General features: G+C 34.6%; 1 protein-coding gene across 1 annotated transcript; it reads left to right on the plus strand.

Moving 5' to 3' along the window:
* The first annotated feature begins 10,954 nt into the window (after positions 1-10,954).
* LOC131393781 (cylicin-2-like) lies at positions 10,955-16,804 on the plus strand. The gene is made up of 5 exons (XM_058524816.1): positions 10,955-10,971; positions 12,994-13,034; positions 14,282-14,403; positions 15,848-16,004; positions 16,149-16,804. Exons 1-5 carry the CDS (start codon positions 10,955-10,957, stop codon positions 16,802-16,804), a joined length of 993 nt encoding a protein of 330 aa, XP_058380799.1.
* The last annotated feature ends 6,371 nt before the right edge of the window (positions 16,805-23,175 follow it).

A 23,175-nucleotide genomic window follows, 5' to 3' on the forward strand; every position in this document is an offset into this window, starting at 1 on the left:
AAAGTCAGGTGATAAAAGATAGACTCCTAGGGTAACCTAAATATTACTCTGGAGAAAAGACAACGTAATTATCCATCTGACAGAAAGAAAAATCTATATCTATATAATAATCTAGATGAACAAAAAGAAAAAACATTGACTAAAATATCAATAGAAAACAAAATCTTTAAACCATATGTCTTCAAGATTGCATTGTCAAGTATGTAATTTTCAAATAATAAATGCATTTATAAATGATTTTAACTCTCTGTATGATTTCTCAAATATTCTATTAATATACCGATTTATAGACACACAAAAAAATACTCATGTCACAATTAGGATTATTTGAATTTTTCAATAATACTATCAAAATGGTCTAGTAAGTAGGAAAAAATTAAAAATTAGTGCACAACTTCCAGAAAATATTCTCATGCTACATAAATATGACATGTATATTCTCTTTGTGTACTATTTTAAAATTTTATGTTTAGAATGGAAAATCTAGCATTTTCAGCAAAAATGAATTATTTTTACAAATCTAAACTAGAAAAAAACACAACTTTGGAACAATTAGACATCTGTTATACTGTCTTCCCATTACATAACATTTAAAAAAGTCAACTGCAGAAATTTACATATTTGATAAAACACAATTCGTCACATGTATTTTAGCATTTCACTGAATTTCATGACAGTTTTAGAACAATGAATGCCAACTTTTGCACTTGAGAATAATTTAATTATTGATATTTCACAACAATAAACAACTATTATTTACCTATATTCACTCTCTTTTTTCATCTTTGTATAAAGATATACTAAACACATATCCATATCCACCCTCATCTACTGTGATACTATTTCTCACACTTGATCTTAGAAATATATTTGCATGTTTATTTTCAGGTAAGGACTATCAGCTGATGGAGGGCAGAAACCACATCTTTTAAGTCATTTTTTATTGGTTTAACTTTCATTGTTATTCTTCTAAAATTGATGTAAATTTTGTTGTGGCCCCTGAAGACTGAGTAAAATGTTCAAGAAAACTTCAGTTCTACTCCTTTGAGTCCAGGGGAGTGATTATCAACAGTTAATTAACTCTTGATAAATATAGTTTTCTAATTTCCACTATTACGTTTTCTAAAATGAGCATATTTAATTTTTATAATAAGAACAATACCATTTATTTTTAATGTTTAAACTTTAATATATTAATTTTAATATCTTATTATATTTTAATACATAACATTTCAGATTTAACTTTTTTTACTTTTTTAAGTGAGTTCTGGAAAACTCCCATTCATCATGAATGCTTATTATTTTTTTGACCAGAATTCTATAGTCAGCTTCTTACTCAAGGTTAACCTCCAAGAAGTAGTCCTCACTGTTTCCTGTATGAATAAAAAGATTTAACAAGACACTTCTGCTGTTTGTAATGTAAAAATATGCTGAAATTTATGCTCAAACTAATGTGCTTCTTTTCTCTTACTTCTACTCAGCACCTACCCTCATAGAGCAATTACCCCACTATTACTGTGTCTCAGGCATTTTGTTAACATTAGACAAAAAATGGGAAAAAGGGAAACTATTATCCTTATACACTATGCTGTCCTTCCTAGTCTATGTCTTGTCCTACCTAATCTCAAATTAATCCATACCATAACCTTGTGAGTCATGTTTCCGAATTATGAAAATATTAACTTGACAGTGCCCAATATTAATTTAAAGAAATCTAATACTGAACCTAAATAAACTCAGATGGGTAGAAAGATTTTAAATGGTCACTTCCTCCATTCTCCTCTTAGACTACTAGCCTCAAGGCTGAGAAGTTTGGAAGGACTTACATTGGACTGTAGCAAGAATGATCTTTTATAAGGCAAATCATCACACCTCTGCTTAAAATCCTCCCATGACTCTCAGCCATTGGAGGATTGCATAAGAAATTCCTCCTACTATCTTCATGTTACATTGGTTTCTATAATTTGTTTATCACTAATAACACCAATGAAAGCAGAAAATATCATTTAAATTTATTAATGATATTGATAGAGTATAGGGACTTTAACCCATTTGTCTCTAGTTTTTATGTAGGTGTGTTTTGTGAAACTTTTACATCCATTACTGAGGTTGCTGTTATCCTTCTTCACACACACACAGATCTAAAGAGAAAAGTACTCCCGTACATGATTTTTTGCTTCATAAAAAAAATGTTGATTCAACAGAAATGGATCTGAAAAGAACCTCAAGCTCAATGCTTTTCTTTTACAGGCAGGAACACTGAAGCTCAGATGAGTGCCTTGTGTATGTCTCATGCAGTATGATTCAGATATTAGATGGGAACCTATAACTGCTGACTCCCATCCCAACACACTCTTTCCATGTCACTATTTTGTCCTGTTATATTTCTAAACTGTGCACTTGCTTCCTCCCTACCATCGTCTAAACTTCTTTTCTTTGCATACAGACATTATCCCAACCTTACTCCTGTCTAAATTCCAACCTCGTCTCCCAACACCTTTCCCTTTCTTTCAGTTGTCCCACATCAAAGTACTTTTGTTTCTTCTTTACTCCTTGAATTTTCATACTTCTATGGCTTTATAGATGCTCAATACCTCTCATCCCTTGAGAGCCAGATTAAATATCAACTTTCTATAAAACATTACTCTCTGAATTCTCTGGAAAGGGTTGGTTCTCTGTAATCACATAACCCATCAGATTTGCTTCTGCAAATAGAAAGATTATGAGCTATATGTGCAGTGGTTAAAAGAACTGCTTCTGGAGCCCAACTGCCTAGGTACAATCCCACGATCTGCAATTTAATCAAATGTTGCCCTTGGGACTTGGGATAAAAATAGGGATAACAATGGAAATTATTTCATAATGTGATTTAACAGCAAACGTAAGATAAATCTTGGATGATTTTTAATTTTACTTTTATCATGAAATTCCTCAAAATAGCATCAATTCCTCAAATTGGTTTGAAATTACTTGCTTCCATGTTCTCTATATTAATATATTCAAGACAATTTATAACATAATTCTTGTGTTTGTGTAACATAAATAGTACAATTCCTGATGTGCAATAAAAATTCAATATAAATATTTGGTGTAAGAATCACTAAATAAACTGAGCATCCATAATCCTATGGATTATCAAATGATCTAGCCAAAAGTGATTTTTTTAGAATCCCATATTCAGAAATACAATGTATTGACATTCATAGTACCAAAGATACTTGGATTTGACAGATATTTGCATTTGGAGAATAATGTCCAAACAAATAAAACAGATATATATTAACATCGGAGTTGAATGAAGTAGTTGGAAAAGAAGATTGTGCAATTACTAGCTAAAACCAATTTGCAAGGGGAAAAAGATACTGAAGGTAATTAAATTTGCAGCTAAGCACAAAGGAGAGAAAGTAACCTCCTAACAATGCAGTTTAGATGATTCTCCAAACTAAAAAATGATTTACGGATTAATGTCATTGATGATAAACTGTTTGCCCAATAGCATTTGCATTCTCTTGGTTGTAACGAAAACATAAAATATAGTATAAAATATATTAAAGATAAATTAAAAATTCTTATCTATATTTTCATTTTCCTAGATTACTTCTTATGAAATAGTATTCCAAAATGATGAGTGAATTTTGAATGTGGCTTTTATTTTAATGCAGGAGAAAAAAGATATATTACTCATTTTCTATAGAAAAAAAAAGACAATGAGATCTGTCATTACTGAGATATGTTTACACATAGCAATAATGACTTTTCCTACTCCAACAATCTCTCACAACAAGATTAAATAATCATTTTAAAATTTATCAAATCATGGCAATATGCCTAAAGCAACATTTTTCAAAGTGTGGTTCCTTGACCAAGAAGCATTATTTTCACCTGGGAACTTGTTAGAAATGCAAATTCACAAGCCCTACCAGAGAACCATTAAATCAGAAACTCTGGAGTTGGGTCCCAACAACCAGTATTTAGCAAGTCCTTCAGGTGATTCTGGTACATGCTAAAGAAATGTTCCCAAATAAAAAGATGCACATTGACACCAGAATTGAATGGAAGAAAGTAGACATATGTTAACAACCGTGTTTAATGGAGCACACTAAACCACTGCTGTAGACATCCGAAGTTCTTAGAGATAATCAATGAATTTTGTCTATATTCACAGATAAAAATTTGAGGACAAAAATGCTTAGATCTTTTACTACTGATTCAAGTTAGTCAATATTTTAGAAATAGTTTTTTCTATGGAAAAATCTTGATTTCTTCAGTATGTCAAAATTCACCAGGCCTGAAAACTCTCAATATAACTTTATTATTAAACATCTGTTTTATGAGACTAATTTAACACTTAACTTTGCAACCATTTGGACAAGGGTGTAAGAAGCCCAAACTGACTGCCTCTTTCAAATTCTAAGCTGTGTTTCCAGGAAGACAGTGGGTAAAGACTCTGGCACTTATTTATTTGATTTCTTATTCAAAAATTTATTCAATTTGAAATTTATTAATTTATTCAAAAATGTTTATTGAGCATTTACTTTATCCCAGGCACTAGATAAGAGGCAGATCTCTCCTGTTGCTTCCTAAACAGGTGACATCAGCTTAAATGAAGGAAATTCTGGAGGGTCACAGGGAGGGCCACAGAGAGGCCTACCTCTGGAATTTTTTTAATCCCTGTGGACCATGACTAGGTAGTGTCAAAAAGTGTCCTAGGTATCCTTAGGTTTTAAATATAGAGCTACTGATGAGTCACAAAAAATATATATAAAAATCTTTGAAGTTTGCCTTTGACATCAGCCATTATATGAAGCAGAATAATACTTTAGTTGTTTCTTACTGATAATCTCTCCATATTTGCGTGTTCAATTTGATGTGGAAATTCAAAGTTTATTTCAATAGTTAAATAAATTCAAAATTTACTTCAAATCCAGTGACACCTTCTGAAACCTACTAAGACTTTTTGTGGTAGGCAGTGAACTGAGCACATGACAAAACCTCTAGTAACTTCTCAATGCATAGAAATATTAGACAACTATAGTTAAATATAATCAATACTTAGTCTTGCTTGTTACCAAAGAAACTTTTTTTATAATCCAGAAATAAAGAGATCTTACCAAAAGAAAACTACAAATAGAAATGCATAGATGTGAGTTGGTGCCACGATATAGCTCACACATTGTAAGTGGTTTGAACCTTGGTGAAGCTATAAGGTGAAATCTCCTCTTCTTCCAAATATATTTCCCTCCATGCAATCTCTTCCCTCATTCCCACCCATATAAGGGAATATTTTGCTTTCCTATCTGCAAAATGGAAATGTAGCCCCCTTCTACTTCTTCATCTGTAAGTGGACTGTGTCAGAACAGCATACGCCTTGGTTCCCAAGACTAGAAGGGCCTCTAGTCGCCTTCCTGTGTATGGAATCTTACCTGCTCCACCCATCCCACATTGCCTGTTTTTATTACTTCCTCACTCATGCTGTACTAGATGCTGAAGTCTGGACACCTCTGGTGGGTGGGCCTGTGGTGTTGTTCTGCCTCTTTCCTCCTTTGTTCCAATAAAGTGTGTGAGTGGGAAAAAACAAAACAAAACAAAACAAAACAAAAAAACCTTTACCAAATAAAGCCAGAGCCAGAAATAAACTGCCCAATTATGAAATGGAGTTGAAATGGTGCAACCTTCCAGGTTTATGGTTGAAACTACCAGTGGTGGAAGACTAGTATTGAAAAAAACCCAGATCTAAAATAAAATAAAAGTAGAAAGTTGTCAACCCCAATGTAAGGATACCAGGCCTAGATAGCTACACAAGGACTGATAGGGAGTTCTGTCCCACATGACCAAGGTAGACATGCCTCAAGACTCTGGTAACCTGAAAAAAGAACAACTACACTCAAGAAAAAAATATAAGGAAAGAAATAAGAAGTGTATAGTGTGTGTGCATGTGTTCTGTTTGAACACCTTCTTTATTTTGTAAAAAATAGTTTTGATATTAGAAAGATCTAATTTTTTTTTTTTTTTTTTTTTTTTTTTTTGTGAGGAGATCAGCCCTGAGCTAACATCCGCCAATCCTCCTCTTTTTTTGCTGAGGAAGATGGCCCTGGGCTAACATCGGTGCCTATCTTCCTCCACTTTATATGGGACGCCGCCACAGCATGGCCTACCAAGCAGTACTTTGGTGCGCGCCCGGGATCCGAACCAGCGAACCCCGGGCCGCCGCAGCGGAGCGCGCGCACTCAACCGCTTGCGCCACCGGGCCGGCCCCAAGATCTAATTTTTTATACTTAAAACTTTGATTTAGGTGAGAGACATCATTAATCAGCATTTATTTCAAACATTTTAATATGTAATGCCTCTTTACTGTGCTTCTCTGGAGAGTGATTTTATCCCTAGCTAACTTCTACATTTTTTGAAGTATTCTCATTACATTTATCTTATGCAGTTCTATAATCACCTTGTTAGTCATATATATTCATATATAGAGTGCTACAATCTCTATTGGATATTCAAGTTTATCTATGGGAGTTTGGTCTTTAAGAGGAATGTTGAGATCCTAGGCTTTATGTCTGGTGCCAAGATACCATTTTGATCTTAAGGAAGTTTTCAAGTGTTGATTGGCTGATGTATATGAAGGGACCATGAGATCCCTGGATATGACACTAGTAAGCATACCACTAAGAAAGTGGGTTCAGATAGCATTTGCAAAATCATCTTTTCTACTTTCCCTTATAATGCCTCTACCATAAGTTATGGAATGTGGATTATAATAAATTTATAGAGCATCATTAAATAAGAGACTGTTGAGCGGATTTGTCTACACTGGCAGGAAAATAATAATTGCAAATGTCTGATGATTAAAGAGATATGAATAGTTGCTAATGAACTTCACATGGGAACAAGTGAAGGATATTTACTGATAACACCTATGCATAGCAGTATCAACACACAAAGCTAAGTCCAATCATTCCTCATTAAGGAAATGTTAAAATCTTTTACATGTATGTACAATGTAAATGTAATTTTCATGTGTCTTTCCAGATTCTCTATTCATTTGCTTAGTTCATTAATTTCTTGACTCTCTCCTGTGAACTCTGGTGATTTATGCTAAGTTGGTATTTTATCTGTACTGATACGATTATTGTCGGAAATTCAAATTCTCTCACTCTGCTACGGCACATAGTTTATAGGCTCATAAATGAGTCACAATATAACAGGATAGATAAGACTACATAATAAAACATAAAAGTTAGTGTGAAAAAGGATCTGACTAAAATTACAAGAATTGTGATTTAGATCACACTCTCCTCTAACATCTGCAGGGGCTGGGGCAAGAAAACAGATGAAAGCCCATGTGCCATATGTCTAAATATACGACTTATAAATCAAGTTAAGATCACGGCCCAGCCTGCATTCCTACCTAGGGCCACATTGCTCCTCTACACTTTTTCTGATCCAAGGGCTGAGCTTGTGATTTTTCTCATCCCCACTCCCCATCCCTCGACCCTATTCTTTGACATGGGTCTTAGCAGCATCTTTTTGAATACCATGTCTATTTAGGCAAAGGAAACAAAAGAAAAAATTAACAAATGGGACTACATCAGACTAAAGAGCTTCTGCAAGGCAAAGGAAACCAGGAACAACACGAAAAGACAACCACCAACTGGGAGAAAATTTTTGCAATCATATATCTGTCAAGGGGTTAATCTCCAAAATATATAAAGAACTCATACAACTCAACAACCAAAAAAGAACAACCCGATCAAAAAATGGGCAGAGGATATGAACAGATGTTTTTCCATAAAAGATATACAGATGGTGAACAGGCACATGAAAAGATGTTCAAGATCACTAATCATTAGGGAAATACAAATCAAAACTACAATGGGATTTCACCATATACCTGTCAGAATGGCTGTAACTACCAAGACAAAAAACAACAAATGTTGGAGAGGATGTGGAGAAAAGGGAACCCTCATACACTGCTGGTGGGAATGCAAACTGGTACAGCCACTATAGAAAACAGTATGGAGATTTCTCAAAGAATTAAAAATAGAAATACCATATGACCCAGCTATTCCCTTACTGAGTATTTATTCAAAGAACTTGGAAACAACAAGTCAAAGAGATTTACGCCCCCCTATGTTCATTGCAGCATTATTCACAATAGCTGAGACAGGGAAGCAACCCAAGTGCCCAACAACTGATGATTGGATAAAGAAAATGTGGTATATATATAGAATGGAATAGTAGCCATAAAAAAGACAAAATCATCCCATTTTTAACAACATGGATGGACCTCGAGGGTATTATGTTAAGTGAAATAAGCCAAACAGAAAGACAAACACCAAATGATTTAACTCATATGTGGAAGATAAACACATGGACAAAGAGAACAGATTAGTGGTTACCAGAGGGGAAGAGGGTTGAAGGGTGGGCATAAGAAGTAAAGGGGCACATATATATGGTAACTGACAAATATTAATGTACAAGTGAAATTTCACAATGTTATAAACTATTATGTCCTCATGAAAATTTTTTTTAAAAATGCCTTCTTGGGTAATCTGAGACTTAAAGGTACATAATTGTTTAGGCCACTAACTCCATAGCTCAATTATCAAACTAATAGGAGCTAAAACAGCAAGTCCCTTTCCTTCTCTCTTCTAACATAGAATCATTCTCTATGAAATAATTACATACAATATTAAAAACATAGCATTTTGGGGCCAGTCCCATGGCATAGCGGTTAAGTTCGCACGCACCACTTTGGCGGCCTGGGGCTTGCAGGCTCGGATCCCAGGCATGAACCGATGCACCACTTGTCAAGACATACTGTGGTGGCGTACCATATAAGGTAGAGGAAGATGCGTACGGATGTCAGCCCAGGGCCAATCTTCCTCAGCAAAAAAAATAGGAGGATTGGCATTAGATGTTAGCTCAGGGCTAATCTTCCTCACAAAAATAAATAAATAAATAAATAAAAACACAGCATTTTTTTATTTAAACGTAATGCCTCCAACAATCCAACAATATTTTCATAAACAATAAAACAGAATAGCTTTACTTTGTACAAAGCAATATGGCTATAAAGCATTCGTATCCACAACTGTAACATACATAGACAATGATTTGGCTACCTAACAGCCTTCTAAAAATGCAGTTAAACCCTATTTATCTGGACAATTCTATGATTCTCGGAGTTGACCCAGAATTTTTATTCTAATCTATCCCCTGTCACTTGTACAGAATGATGTTACATGCCAAAACAATCCTTGAAGATGCTATCTCACCTTTACTAATCTCTGTGGACTGATGTTCTATCTTTTCCCGCCTTTCACCTAGATAAAGAGACTAACTTCTTCTCTCCTCTTCACCTATCACCATTTCTAGGATTGAAGATGTGTTTGGAATTCTCTGTGCCCCATTCTGCAGATTTGTCTGTTGTACATCACCTTGAGGGGCCTCCAAGTTGCAGTTCATGCTACAAAAACAAACTCAAGGTTAGGGGAGCCTATACACAAGCTGAACTTTCTCCCATCAATATTTTTAAAATCCCCTCATTGTCTGTAGCTTTCCTTGATAGCTGGGCCCATGCCTGAACGGCAGGTTAAGTCCTGTAGATCCCTGAGATTTTAGTCTCCCTCAAGCTAGATTCTAGAACTTGGAAGCAATTTTCAGAGAGGAATTTCAAACTTTTGTTCTAAGAAAGTACTGACAGAATTTCCCATTATAACTATTCCAATGCGCATCTTTAAAGAAATAAAGCCAAAGGATTTTCATTAGGCTCAAAGGAAGTATTGGCACTTTTCAAAATCCATCCATGTTCCCTATATTATAGCCCAACTCTTTTCATTGGCAAAATTCTCTGGATTGTATAAGAAACTTCTGTAGACAGATTTTTAAATCACAGGTTGATATGTTTTCATTTAAATGAAGACTTCCTATATATGCTATAGAACAAGATTCACCATTACCATTGGATCTTTGCACCCAAAAATAAACTTTATTTTAAGCCACACCTTTCTGTGAAGTTTGACAAAAGAAGGCAGCCAGATTTGGAAGATTATGAATTCTGCAATAGAACTTGATTCATGGCTTCTAAAAACGCTATTTTAATGCTCCTGCCAAATTCAGCAATAAGCCTTGCAAGAACATAAAATCTCAAGTGAGTCTACCCCTTAATCTTGTGTGAGAGGAGAAAACAGGCCCAACAGCAACAAGGGCTAGATATGCGAGTCTGTCTGTACTACCTTTCCCAGTAAAGGTCAGCTTGTACCACCAAGAAACAACACATCAATAATACCTAGTGGTGTTCAGAGCCATCAGCAAGAAGAGGGGGCTCCTGGTCAATTGAGTATCCAACTACATAGGAAAGCCCTTTGTGTGAATTACCCTCTTAATACATGTGTTTTTCCCATTAAATAGGAACAACTTTTGATTATTACAATTAGTTGGAGTGGAAAGGAGGGGGGAGGGGACAAGACAAATCAAAGTGACAGGCAATAAAAAACTCAACTGTGAAAACAAATATGTATCTATGAGCAACTCATGAGATTAAGATGGAAAAAGCCATGTAAACTTATGCAAAGGATTTAACAAAAGACACATGAATATCAGGAAAGTTAGGAATACAACTGATCTTAACAGATAAATGCGTAGATTCATCCTTTTGTCATATCAATCAATAAATTAAAGCTACATGAAAAATTGGAACAAGCATTTTATTAAGATGTAAAATTAGTCAGTTATTTAAAACTACCAGTTATATTTACTCAGTAATAATGAGTGAAAGCAAACACCAATCTTAGACTGAATATTAGAGAACATTTTAAAACACAAGTACAAGTGGCCCCTCATTTTTCCCCTTTAACTGCCAGTGCTCTTGGTTTCTTTATGATGTCACCACTCCACATCACTATTTGAACTTACAGTGCTTAAGGTCTGGGGCAAATCACAACTGGGGGAAATGGCTACACCAAGATTGTAAGACTTCCTGTCAAATTTTATGTTTTAAAATAATTAAAATGTTCTAGTTATCTTTGAATTTATTCTCTTTAGTGTAAAGACGTGTTTGAGTATTTGGAAGGAGGTGTTTATTTTTCAACTATTCATGTATTTTCTATATATTTTGTTATTGATTTCTAATTCAATTGTTTGGTGATCAAAGAACATTCCCTCAAGATTATACAGGGAACAAATGGACAGCGTCTATGTACCATTTTTTAAATCTCAAATTTAAACAATATTTAAACAAAACAAATATTATTGTTTCATGAACCTGAAATAGTCCCACTTTCAGAGAATTTAGAACAGATAGTTCATAACTACGGTTGAAAATCAAAATTTCTTCATCAGGGTATAAATGTACATTGGCTATATGCAAACCTAGAGATTCAGATATAGTGAGGCAAGTAATTTTAACACGTCCTCAATTAAGAAAACACTAGACTAGATAACGTACTGCTTAACACATCCTAAATTTTATTCGATTAACTCATTCACATTTTTATAAAGTAATGAACATGTGCCAGGTCTTGTGCTGGGAACCAGGGCTTTAATGAAGATACTTGTTTTTTTTTAAATTGAGGTCACATTGGTTTATAACACTATATAAATTTCAGGCATACATCATATTTCAACTTCTGTATAGACTGTATTGGGTTCACCACCAAAAGTCTAGTTGGAGTCTGTTATGATACACATGTGCCCTTTTACCCCTTTTGTCCTCACCCACGTGCCCTTCCACTTTAGTAACCACCAATCTGTTCTCTGTATCCATGTTTGCTTTTTGTTTACCTTCCACATATGAGTGAAGTCATATGGTATTTGTCTTTCTCTGATTTATTTCACTTAGCATAATACCCTCAAGGTCCATCCATGTTGTCGCAAATGGCAAGATTTCATCTTTTTGCTGAGTAGTGTGCCATTAAACATATATACCACATCTTCTTTATCCATTCATGTGCTGATGGGCACTTAGGTTGCTTCCAAGTCTTGGCTATTGTGAATAATGCTGCAACGAATATAGGGGTGCATATATCTTTTCAAATTAGTGCTTTTGTGTTATTTGGATAAATACATAGAAGTGGAGTGGCTGGATAATATGGTATTTCTAATTTTAAGACGAATCTCCATACTGTTTTCAATAGTGGCTGCACCAATTTACAAGAAACTTTTTTTAATATACTTTATTTCTTAATATTTACGTATTGTGAAAATAAGTAAAATGCTGTGGGAGTGCGTGTGTGTGTGTGTGTGTGTTTGTGTATGTAAACCCAAAACTCCTTTATGATCAACAATGGCTTTATTTATGTAATATAATAGGAAGATGTAGAATATTTCTCTAACAGATCTTCATATTTGCATCCAATACAAATAAATAAAAATTAGGTTATAAAATTCCCCAGTATGGAAATAAACATGTTCATATAACACTAAAAGTAATAAAAACTTATAAATGGAAAATACATTGCAACATATTTTTATTTCTCAGATTTTCCTGGAGAACAAAAATAATCAAAATCCATATCAATAGCTGTGATGTACACTGACAAGTACACGTTCATAAAAGTATGCCATTGAATGATTTGGATTTGGTTAAGTATTTTGAGGACCTGATTTTACCTTACCATAGTGTTTTTAAAGGGATGTCTTAGCTAAAATTCAATTGCAAGAGAATTTGGAGTGTGAGGTAGGGAAAATAATTTAATCATAGTTTCATGATTAAAAATATATAAAGGTTTATATTTCAGATATGGTAAGTTGGTGAGGTTTTACTTTTAATGTTTTTTTCCACCTTGTTTTTAGTTCACTTGAAGACTGTGCTAAAAACACACATTTGTTCATCTCTATTTACCTAACATAAATTAATCTTACATAACAATAGAGATCTGAGAATGCAAAATATTTCTCTAGTTGATGGTGGCAAGTGCTTACGCATAATAATGATGTTTTTAGAGTGATTTTGTACAAATTAATTAAAACCTTTCCCTCCTATTTTAATAGCCAGAAAGTCAACTTTGGGAGCTATGATAATTATATTCCAGGTAAGAAACAGTTCAAAAAAAATTTTTTTTAATGTATTATTAATTTTAGGGATAAGTGATTATTATCCTCCATTGAAAGTGATAAAGCAACAGCTGTCATGCAGTATTATTAAAAATCACCTTTTTATTTTCCAAGGTACCTTTCTTGGGGGCTCAGCCAACACTTTCTAAAGATATTTTCTTTTTAAATCCAAAGAAGATTAGGCAAATATGTTTAGCAACATAAACGTGGACATATTTACAGGTTAGAAATCATACAATCAGATAATCTTACTGTTGAAAGGCAATGTAGAAATTGGATAAACAACTTCTCACCCATGTCAGGAATGTCTTTTACTAAAGTCCTGATAGATTTTATCAGGCTTATAATTGGCAAAAAAATTCATTACTTGACAAGGACTGTCAATCGAATTTTGAAGGACATCATACATCAAGTGATTTTCCCTCATACACTGAGCCTAAATGTGCCTTTCATTCTGCCTATTTTCTCACTGATCCTGATTCTGTCTTTAGGAGACTCACAGGACACATCCATTTTCTCTTACACACAGTATTATTACACTTATTTGAATACAGTGGGGATATCTCTCTCATTGGTCTCATTGGAAACCTAAATGTCTTTAACCATTTCTAGTCTAGTTTCCAGGTAACTTTACTCTCCCAGTCACAATTCTGTAGGTACTCTTTATTTGTCAGTTTTCTTCATTAACATGCCACCTATAACAACGCAGTCCTTGGGCGTATAACATTTACTCTTGTAGCTTGGAAAATGATTACCAACTAAGACGATATTAAGTAACAGCATGTAGATTCAATCATATATTTACTAAATATTTTATAATAGGTACTGCGCTAAGTACTTTGGGGGCCACAGAAGTAGTTATCATATTTCTGTTATCAATAGAATTGTATTCTAACTAAAAGAGTACAAAGCAAAAATCTAGACTGGCAGAGACAGAAAGATGAAAAGGAAGGAGCAAAACTGTTTCCTTCCATTTATATTACAGACTATATTAGTTTCACAATGACTACTTTATATAGTCATCTGTAAAGCTGGTCAAAATAGAAAAATCAATTTTTATTTTCTCCTATTATTAGCAGAGAATTTCAAACATCACCCAATAAATGAAGTCATAACTTGAATCATTTGTTTATTCATTTACATGAAATGTATTACCTTACTGATTTTAATTCTGAAGAAATTCTATTTACTCCAAAGTGTATGTTTAATATTTTTCTTATCTTAGTCAGTGAATTAAACAGAAAATCATGGAATCAGCAATACTTTGCCCTGGCATTTCCCAAACCGCCACGGCCAGGAAGAAAAAGGAGATCAATGCCTTCCCAATTACGAGACAATAGAATTCCTGTGAGTATTGAAAAGATCATATAATTTTACTAGTAATAAACTTGTGAAACCATATATCGTTATATATGTTACAGATAAATGCTGACCAATGAGATTTCAATGACGCTGGAAATATTTTACATCTTTGCAGTCCAGTGTGGCTCTTGAGCACTTGAAATCAGGCTAGTGTAACTGAGGAACTAAATTTTACATTTCATTTCATTTCAATTCAGATGTGGCTTTTGAATACCAAATTGGATAGCACAGTTAAAGGTAATTCAAATTTTACTACTTGGAGAAAGTAGATCTATTTTATTTGCATTTCACTGTATAAAAATTGTCCTCTCATTTCATATTAACTATTTGTTCAGTAACCCCACATTATAGAAAATATGTATCCAAGGACCACAAAAATTTGGAGATCCTAATACTACAGTTAGTATGAACATGCAGGAAATTTTTCCCAGCTGGAGAAACTCCTTCATTAGAATCATGGAGTTACATTATAACCTGATGAAGTTTCAATGCTTCCTCATTTGCTGTAGCAGAGAATTTAGGATTCTGAAATCTTGGAAGATAAATATCTCCCAATGTTTCCAGAGTCATCATGGGATATGAAAATATTCAAAGAAAAGTTTTCACAAGATAAATGTATCAACAACTCTGGTTTATTTTATAAAATGTACCCAATCTGTAGCGATCCAGGTTTCTTCTGTCTTCTCATGTTCTTTTCCATTCCTTTCTTTCTTTATTCAATTTATTTTTCTATTATTTGTTAACATACTTTCCAAAATGTGCTGTTTTTGTAATTACGCTTTTGCAAATGTTTGGTCAGAAGTTGAAAACAAAATGCACCATTCTGTACAAACTAATGTGCATTAAATGTTACAGGTTTCATTATTGCAATTGCCTATCTGATAATACTCAATTTATATCTTGCCAAACAGGAGGAGTTTCATGCTTTTATTTTTAACCACAAGTAGCATTCTAAATTCCAGAAAACTTGAATGTGCCAATAGAGACCAGGATATACCTAAACATGAAACTATTTGATATTAGAGAATAATTAGTTTCTGAGTTGGCATAGGAATAGACAGTGGGCAAAACAACCCAGAAATTCTCAAGAACACAGAGTCAAAAAAAAAAACCCTCTCCTGATTGTGAAGAGAGGTTCTGATATGTCATCAGTTAGTGGAGATCTCTACGAATTTTAATATAAAATCTCGAGGAAATTATGAAGATCCTCTAAATTGAAATTAGGCCCAACATGAGGCATGGCTATCCACTAGGCCAAAAAAGAATGAAATTAAAAAAGCAGAATAAACTATGAAATCTACAATTCATGCACTATTTATCAGAATCTAAGATCTTCTCATGGTTGAAGTTAAAACGTATTTGATATCTGGTAATAAAGGTTGTGTAACTCACACCAAGTTGTTCATCATTATTTTAACCAATATTTCAGGAACATGATCAAGGCAAATTAAGGGGACTTCGTAAACAACCATTATGGATGCACCATTCTGTAATGACAATTTCCGATCCATCTGCTTATTTAGCTGCCAGGACGCAGCCTACAGCTAAATCAACTCGTCGCCCCAGGGAAGATGCTGGAGTAGCAGGTGTACAGAAGCCCTTATCTCCAGCAATAAGTAAGAAAGATGAAGACAAGAAGGCAGAAAAGAAGGGAAAATCTGATTCAGAAACAGAACCCACAGCATTACAGGAGTTAAAAAAGAAAGATTCAAAGAAAGACAAGCATATAGAAATAGGAACTAAAGGCGAAAAAGACATTGCAAAAACAGACGCCAAAAAAGACAAGAAGGGTTCAAAGAAGGGCAAGGAGTCAGCTACCGAATCTGAAGATGAGAAAAAGGATGCAAAGAAAGGTTCCAAAAAAGATAAGAAAGATTCAAAGGAGGGCAAGGAGTCAGCCACAGAATCCGAAGATGAGAAAAAAGATGCAAAGAAAGATGCCAAAAAAGATAAGAAAGAAGCAAAGAAGGGCAAGGAGCCAGCTAGAGAATCCGAAGATGAGAAAAAGGATGCAAAGAAAGATGCCAAACAAGATAAGAAAGAAGCAAAGAAGGGCAAGGAGCCAGCTACAGAATCCGAAGGTGAAAAAAAGGATGCAAAGAAGGATAAGGAGGAGAAAAAAGACACAAAGAAACCCAGTGATAAGGGTGATGAATCAAAGGACAAGAAAGATGTAAAGGGGAAGGGGAGTAAAAAAGAAAAGAAAGATGAAAAGAAGCCCGGTAAGACAGATAGCAAATCAAAGGACGAGGCCAAGAAAGATGCCAAAAAAGAAACTGAGACAGATTCTGCTGATGCAAAGAAGGATGCAAAGAAAGATGCAAAGAAAGATACAAAGAAGGATGCAAAGAAGGATGCAAAGAAGGAAGCAAAGAAGGGCAAGTAGGCCTTCGATAATAATTCAAAAGTATATTTGATAAAACACTTTTAGTAGTCTGAAACTGAATCTACGAGAGTAAAGAGCAGTTCAAATATTAATCAAATAATTTTTTAAATGAAGCAAAGAAGAACACAAAGAAAGACTCAGAGAAGCTTCATTAAAAATGTGAGGAACAAGTTAAGAAAAATTAAGAGAGAACTCATTGAAGGATTTGGAGGATGCTTGTGCTAAATTTGGGGATATAAAGGATCCAGTGAAAGATCCCAAGAAAGATTTAAAGAAGAATATTCAAATAAGGATATAAAAGTTAATGACACTGAATCTGTGGATTAAAAAAAAAAAAACTCAACCAAGGCTTCAAAGAAATCCAAGTAGGCGTTATGTTGACTCCATAGATTCAAACAATCTGAAGCTGCATCCAGAGGTTTAAATGAAGAAATATAGGAGTCATGAGAGGAAGTTAAACAAATTTCAGAAAGTCTACTTTCAAATGAATATGAATACAAATCAAAGGTAGCATTCCTCAAAAAAAAAATGAAAATATTATTACTTCTGTGTGAGCCTATCCCACTCTCTCTGAAGTGTAAACAGCCACAACCAGGTGGACAGATGTTGAATGTTCCACTTGCACACCCAGCTAAATACAACTGGTAAGCTAGTTTTGTTTTATTTTAAACCAAATGGGAATAAACAATAATTCAATCAATTTAAAGGTCTGACTTGACACTTATTCTTATAAAATCTCTGTAATCTACTGATTAGATTTTTACTAGAATTTTATCAAGTTTGAGTTTTCTCATTATAAGAAATATTTGAACAGTTTGGTGGGAACACCACATGAATGAAGATTCAGAAAGTGTCAGTGAAAAGTTTAAGGGCAGTACAGTTATTTATTGTGAAGAAGAGATTGGATTATGAAATATGATAACTTTAACAATTACTTATTGAGGGGTTTTCTTTTTTTTAACAGAAAATACTAGACAACTTCTCTCAATTTAAAGGATGAAAATCAAAATTGCCCAAATTGCAAATGTGAGTAAATTTAAATGAGGCATATTAAAGAGATTCCTGATAAATTGCTAAATGTGTATACAAAACCGAATTAACTAGAATTGAACAGTCCGAGTGAAAATATCTACATGATATTATTTAGATTTGAAAACAATTAACTTTATATGTTTATAACTATATTAAACTCTTCTGTGACCCATAAGTCCTATTAACGTGAAGAAAAATAAAAAATAATATAAAGCAAAATGCAAAACCCTTGGACTTCCCAATTAGTGGCAATTAAATCTTCTCTGATTTCAAATGTTCCCTCTCAGATAAACTCAACATTGTTGCAGGACTTGCTAAGTGATCTTTTCTCCCCTTTATCCTTGACAGTATAAACTCTGCATGCAAGATAAAGCTTCTCCTTGATATTAAACCAAGGGACTCCTATTTCACATGCTGTCAAGAGCTAGCTTTCTATGAACAGTGAGGTATAATCATGTCGCCTGCTCTTTAAACATTGGTCCCTGTCCCCTACATCAACTACTCAAGGCTTAATGGCTATTGTAACTCACGGTCTTCCAGGAGGCCCTACCTTGCTGATTTAGATCAGCTGTAATGACAAAGAGAGTCAAATCCTGACCCACTGTTCTCTCTCCCTTCCAGGAAACTCCTCATTCTCCCTCTGCTTGTAGTAAAATTCCATGTTCAGTTTTTCAAACTTTTCTGGAAAGGTTAGCATCTCTCTGAGAATTTAAGGAATCATTTTAAATCCCCCTTTTCTTCTAAAAAAAAGAAGCCCTTAAGATTATTATTTCAGTCTATCTAACATGGTATTCAAAAGTCAACTTTTAGCTTCAAATTTAATGTATAGGGCAAGAACATTGAGCTTCTGCCTTTACCATTCTGCTGAAATGCACCAAGATCACCAAGAACCTTCATGCAGCCAATTTCAAGAGCAGTGTCTTGTTATCTTAGCTTCTCTTCTCGTTTCTGTCTATATATTTCTCTGAGTTATTCCAGCCATTCCCATGGATTTATATACTATTCTTATGCTGCTGAATCCTACATTTTAAAGCCAGTACTGACTTCTCCACTCAGCTCCAAATTCATATAAACAAACATTAAAGCGTCTACTCGACTCTCTTCCAGGCATCTTAAAATTAACGTGTCCCAAAGAGAACTCTTGACACCTCTCCACTGAAACCTGTTTTTCCCCAAGTTTTCACCAACTCAGTAAATGACACTGACATCTACCCTCTGACTCAATACAAAATTGGTTGGTCATTATCTATTAGTAAGTCCTGCCCGACTACCTCCAAAATATTTGAATTGGTCTACTTCACTCTATTCCTACCACGTCCACACTAGAAGTCCAATCAGCCATGATATCTCACTTGGAAACCCCAAAAATCCCCTAAATGCAGGTGAAGCCCCCTAATTCCCCTCTCACCACCACCCCCTGTTCCATTCTCAACACAGATATCATCACGTTCCTCATTACTCTAAATCTTCTAGGGTATTGGTGTCACATTTAGCGTCAACTTCTCTTTTGCTCTGGCTTATAAGGCCTTTAATGACCCGGCTGCTGACTACTTCTCCGCCTTCTTCTGGTACCAAAATTGTCTACCATGCTCTTGTCACACTGGATTTCTTTCTATATTTAATTACACAGATCATTACAGTTTCAAGGCTTCCCACTTTTTCCCTCTGCCTATAACACAATGCTCCTAGAACTTCACATTGCTGACTCCTTCAAATTATCCATTCTCAGCTTAAATTTTACCTTTCCAGACATTTTTAATAGATTTTATTTCTTTAGAGCAGTTTAGGTTCAAAAAAATAGATCAGAAGGTACAGAGTTTTCCCATATACCCCCTGCACCTACACATGTGTAGCTTCCCCGACTATCAACGTCCCCCACTGGAGTAGTACATTTGTTAGAAGTGATGAACCTACATTGACTATGATTATCACCTAAAGTCCATAATTTACATCAGGGTTAACTCTTGGTGTTGTACATTCCACGGGTTTTTGAAAACGCATAATGACATATATCCAGCATTATAGTATCATACAGAGTAGTTTCACTGTCCTAAACATCCTCTGTGCTCTGCTGATTCATCCCACCTTTTCCCGTTACCTCCGGAAACCACTGGTCTTTTTACTGTCTCCATAGTTTTTCCTTTTCAAGAATGTCATATAGTTGGAATCATACAGTATGTGCTGTTTCAGAATGACTTCTTCCATTTAGTAATATGCATTTAAGCTTCCTCCGTGTCTTTTCATGTCTTGACAGTTCATTTTTTTTAGTGTTGAATAATATTCCATCATCTGCATGTACCACAGTTTATTTATCCATTCACCTACCGAAAGACATCCTGGTTGATTCTAAATTTTGGTAATTATGAACAAAGCTGCTATAAACATCCATGTGCAGGTTTTTGCACGGACATACGTTTTCACCTCCTTTGGGTAAATACCATGGAGTGCAATTGCTGGATTGTGTGATAAGAATATGTTTAGTTTTATAACAATACTGTATTGTATAGTTACAAATTTGCTAACAGGGTAGATCTTATGTTAAGTTTTCTTATCACACAAAAAATGATAGTAATATATTAAGAGGATGGGAGGAAATTTTTGGAGGTTATGGATATGTTTATGGTATAGATTGTGATGATGGTTTTACAGGTGTATACTTATCTCCACACTCATCAAGTCATCAAGTTGTATACCTCAAAAATCTACAGGTTTTTGTATTTCAAAAAAAGTATATCTACCTATATATACACACATATATATATATATTTTACACACACATATACACACATACATACACACAAAACTAACCTCCAAACTTTCTCTTATACTGGCTGTACCATTTTGCATTCCCACCAGCAATGAATGAGAGTTCCTGGTGCTCTACACCCTCTCCAGCATTTGGTGTAATCAGTGTTTCAGATTTTGGCCATTCTAATAGGTGTGTGTAGTATCTCATTGTTGTTTTGGTTTGTATTTTCCTCATAACATACAATGTGGAACATCTTTTATGCTTATTTGCCACGTGTATATCATCTTTGGTGAGGTGTCGTTAAGATGTTTCTTTCATTTTTAAATCAGGTTTTCTTTACTTATTGTTGAGTTTTAAGAGTTCTTTGTATATTTTGGATAATAGTCCTTTATCAGATATGTCTTTTGCAAATATTTTCTCCCAGTCTGTGGCGTGTATTTTTATTCTCTAGATAGTGTCTTTCAAACAATTCCTTCCTTTAAGGATTGTCTAAAAAGTCATCAGCAAACCCAACATCATCTAGATTTTCTCCTGTGTTATCTTCTAGGAGTTTTATAGTTTTGCATTTTTTCATGTAAATCTGTGATCCATTTTGATCCAGACATGTCCATCCTCTCACTGTTCACTTCCCTATTACTCAGCTACATCTACCCTCCAACATACTTTATTCTTCTATGTAACATGTACAACCATGTCTGCCTGCCTCTATCTATCTATCCATCCATCTATTTTCTAACTTAAATTATCTATCATATACCGATCTATCTATCTAATCTAAATCATTCATTGCATATCGCCTGTCTCCTTCACAAAAATAAAAGCTCCACCAGAGAAGGAAAATTATATGACTTATTTACTGCTGTATCTTCAGTGCACAGAACCATCTCAAACATGTATATACACGCATTAATCATACGTCAGGTCAATGATAAATACAATTTGGAGCACCTAGTGTAAACGACGACTTACTTGGGGTGGGCCTCTCCACAATTCCACAGCAAAATATACCAGTCTCAGCAAAGTCAAACTAAAATAATTATCGGTGTCCTCTAGGAAAGGGAAAAGTCCCAAAGAAGGTAGTTGTGATAATTTGTGGCCATTTGGAAAGCTACAGCGTTCTCTTATTTTGGTGTGCTGACATATGGGAAATTTATAAACTATGTTGTGATTCTAAGGTTGTGTCTATGCAGGCTGGCAGAACATTTTTTTCACCCTAATTATGTTTCTCTTTAAATTTTATCTATGTATTTATTTATTGCATAGAATGATGATTACCAAATATTGCAAAATTCCTAAACAAGGAACAAGGATTTATTTATATTCTTTATTAAGGTGAGAACATGGATTTCCACATACTATGTTGTTTTCTTTTCTTTAGAAAAGTTATTGTAGGGCCGGCCCCATGGCTTAGCAGTTAAGTGCGTGAGCTCCGCTACTGGCAGCCCGGGTTCGCATCCCGGGCGTGCACCAACGCACCGCTTCTCTGGCCATGCTGAGGCTGCGTCCCACATACAGCAACTAGAAGGCTGTGCAACTATGACATACAACTATCTACTGGAGCTTTGGGGGGAAAAAAAAGGAGGAGGATTGGCAATAGACGTTAGCTCAGAGCTGGTCTTCCTCCGCAAAAAGAGGAGGATTAGCATGGATGTTAGCTCAGGGCTGATCTTCCTCACAAAAAAAAAAAAAAGTTATTGTAGCTTTTTCAAATTTTGATAATTTTATAATTGGTACTTTTATAGCATTCATGCTTGCAATAGCACTTAAAAAGTAGAGAAACACACAAAAGAGACCAATTTCCTGTTTTATGCCACTCTCACCTCCAGGTGACAATTCATATTTTTTTTAAAAGTAACTTTCCAATTGCTTGTCAACTTATTTGGATTGTTTGTCCTATTATTGAACCGTAAAAAATTCTTTATTGAAGAGATTCGATTTGCCTTTTTTTTGAGGAGAGGGAGAAGGAGGGAAGCAAAATTGTCCACTGACCATAAAGTAAGGTAAGTATTTTTCTTTTTTAAGTTGAAGTCCCTTCATCTCTAGAAGTGGTATTGAACTAGATGATATAAAATTGAAGCTGGTGGGCCTACGGAGCCAGAAGGTTGAGGAATATAAAAATGGGTATCCTCTTGAACTTTACTGCCTTAACATACTCTCAAATTCTTTCCCTTTCTGTCCAGAAACAAGAATTATTCTTTTCACATTTGAAAGGAGATAAAGCACACAGAGTACTACCCATAAGATTCTAATTCTGCAACTGCTATTTAACTCACGAGGATATGGCCCAATCTCATTTCACACGGTTCCTCTCAGTGTCACTATGTTCCATCTCAAATGGTTAGCTCAGCTTGGAAGTTGTTACCTAGCTTCCTACTCTTCCTATTTAGAGACTGGCATAAATAAGTAAAAGAAAAAAATTTTTTATCTCACACTACATAAGAGCAATGAAGCATTTCATCCCCTCCAAAATCCAGAGGAAAAAGTACAGGTGTAGTCTTTTGAGTCTTTACATGTAGCTCTGATTTCTGACCTAAGGTACTCAATTTTTCTATAAGGACTACTAGGATCACCTAAAAATGACTTTACTCCT

The sequence above is a fragment of the Diceros bicornis genome, chromosome 28, assembly GCF_020826845.1.
Source record: "Diceros bicornis minor isolate mBicDic1 chromosome 28, mDicBic1.mat.cur, whole genome shotgun sequence".
NCBI lineage: Eukaryota > Metazoa > Chordata > Mammalia > Perissodactyla > Rhinocerotidae > Diceros > Diceros bicornis.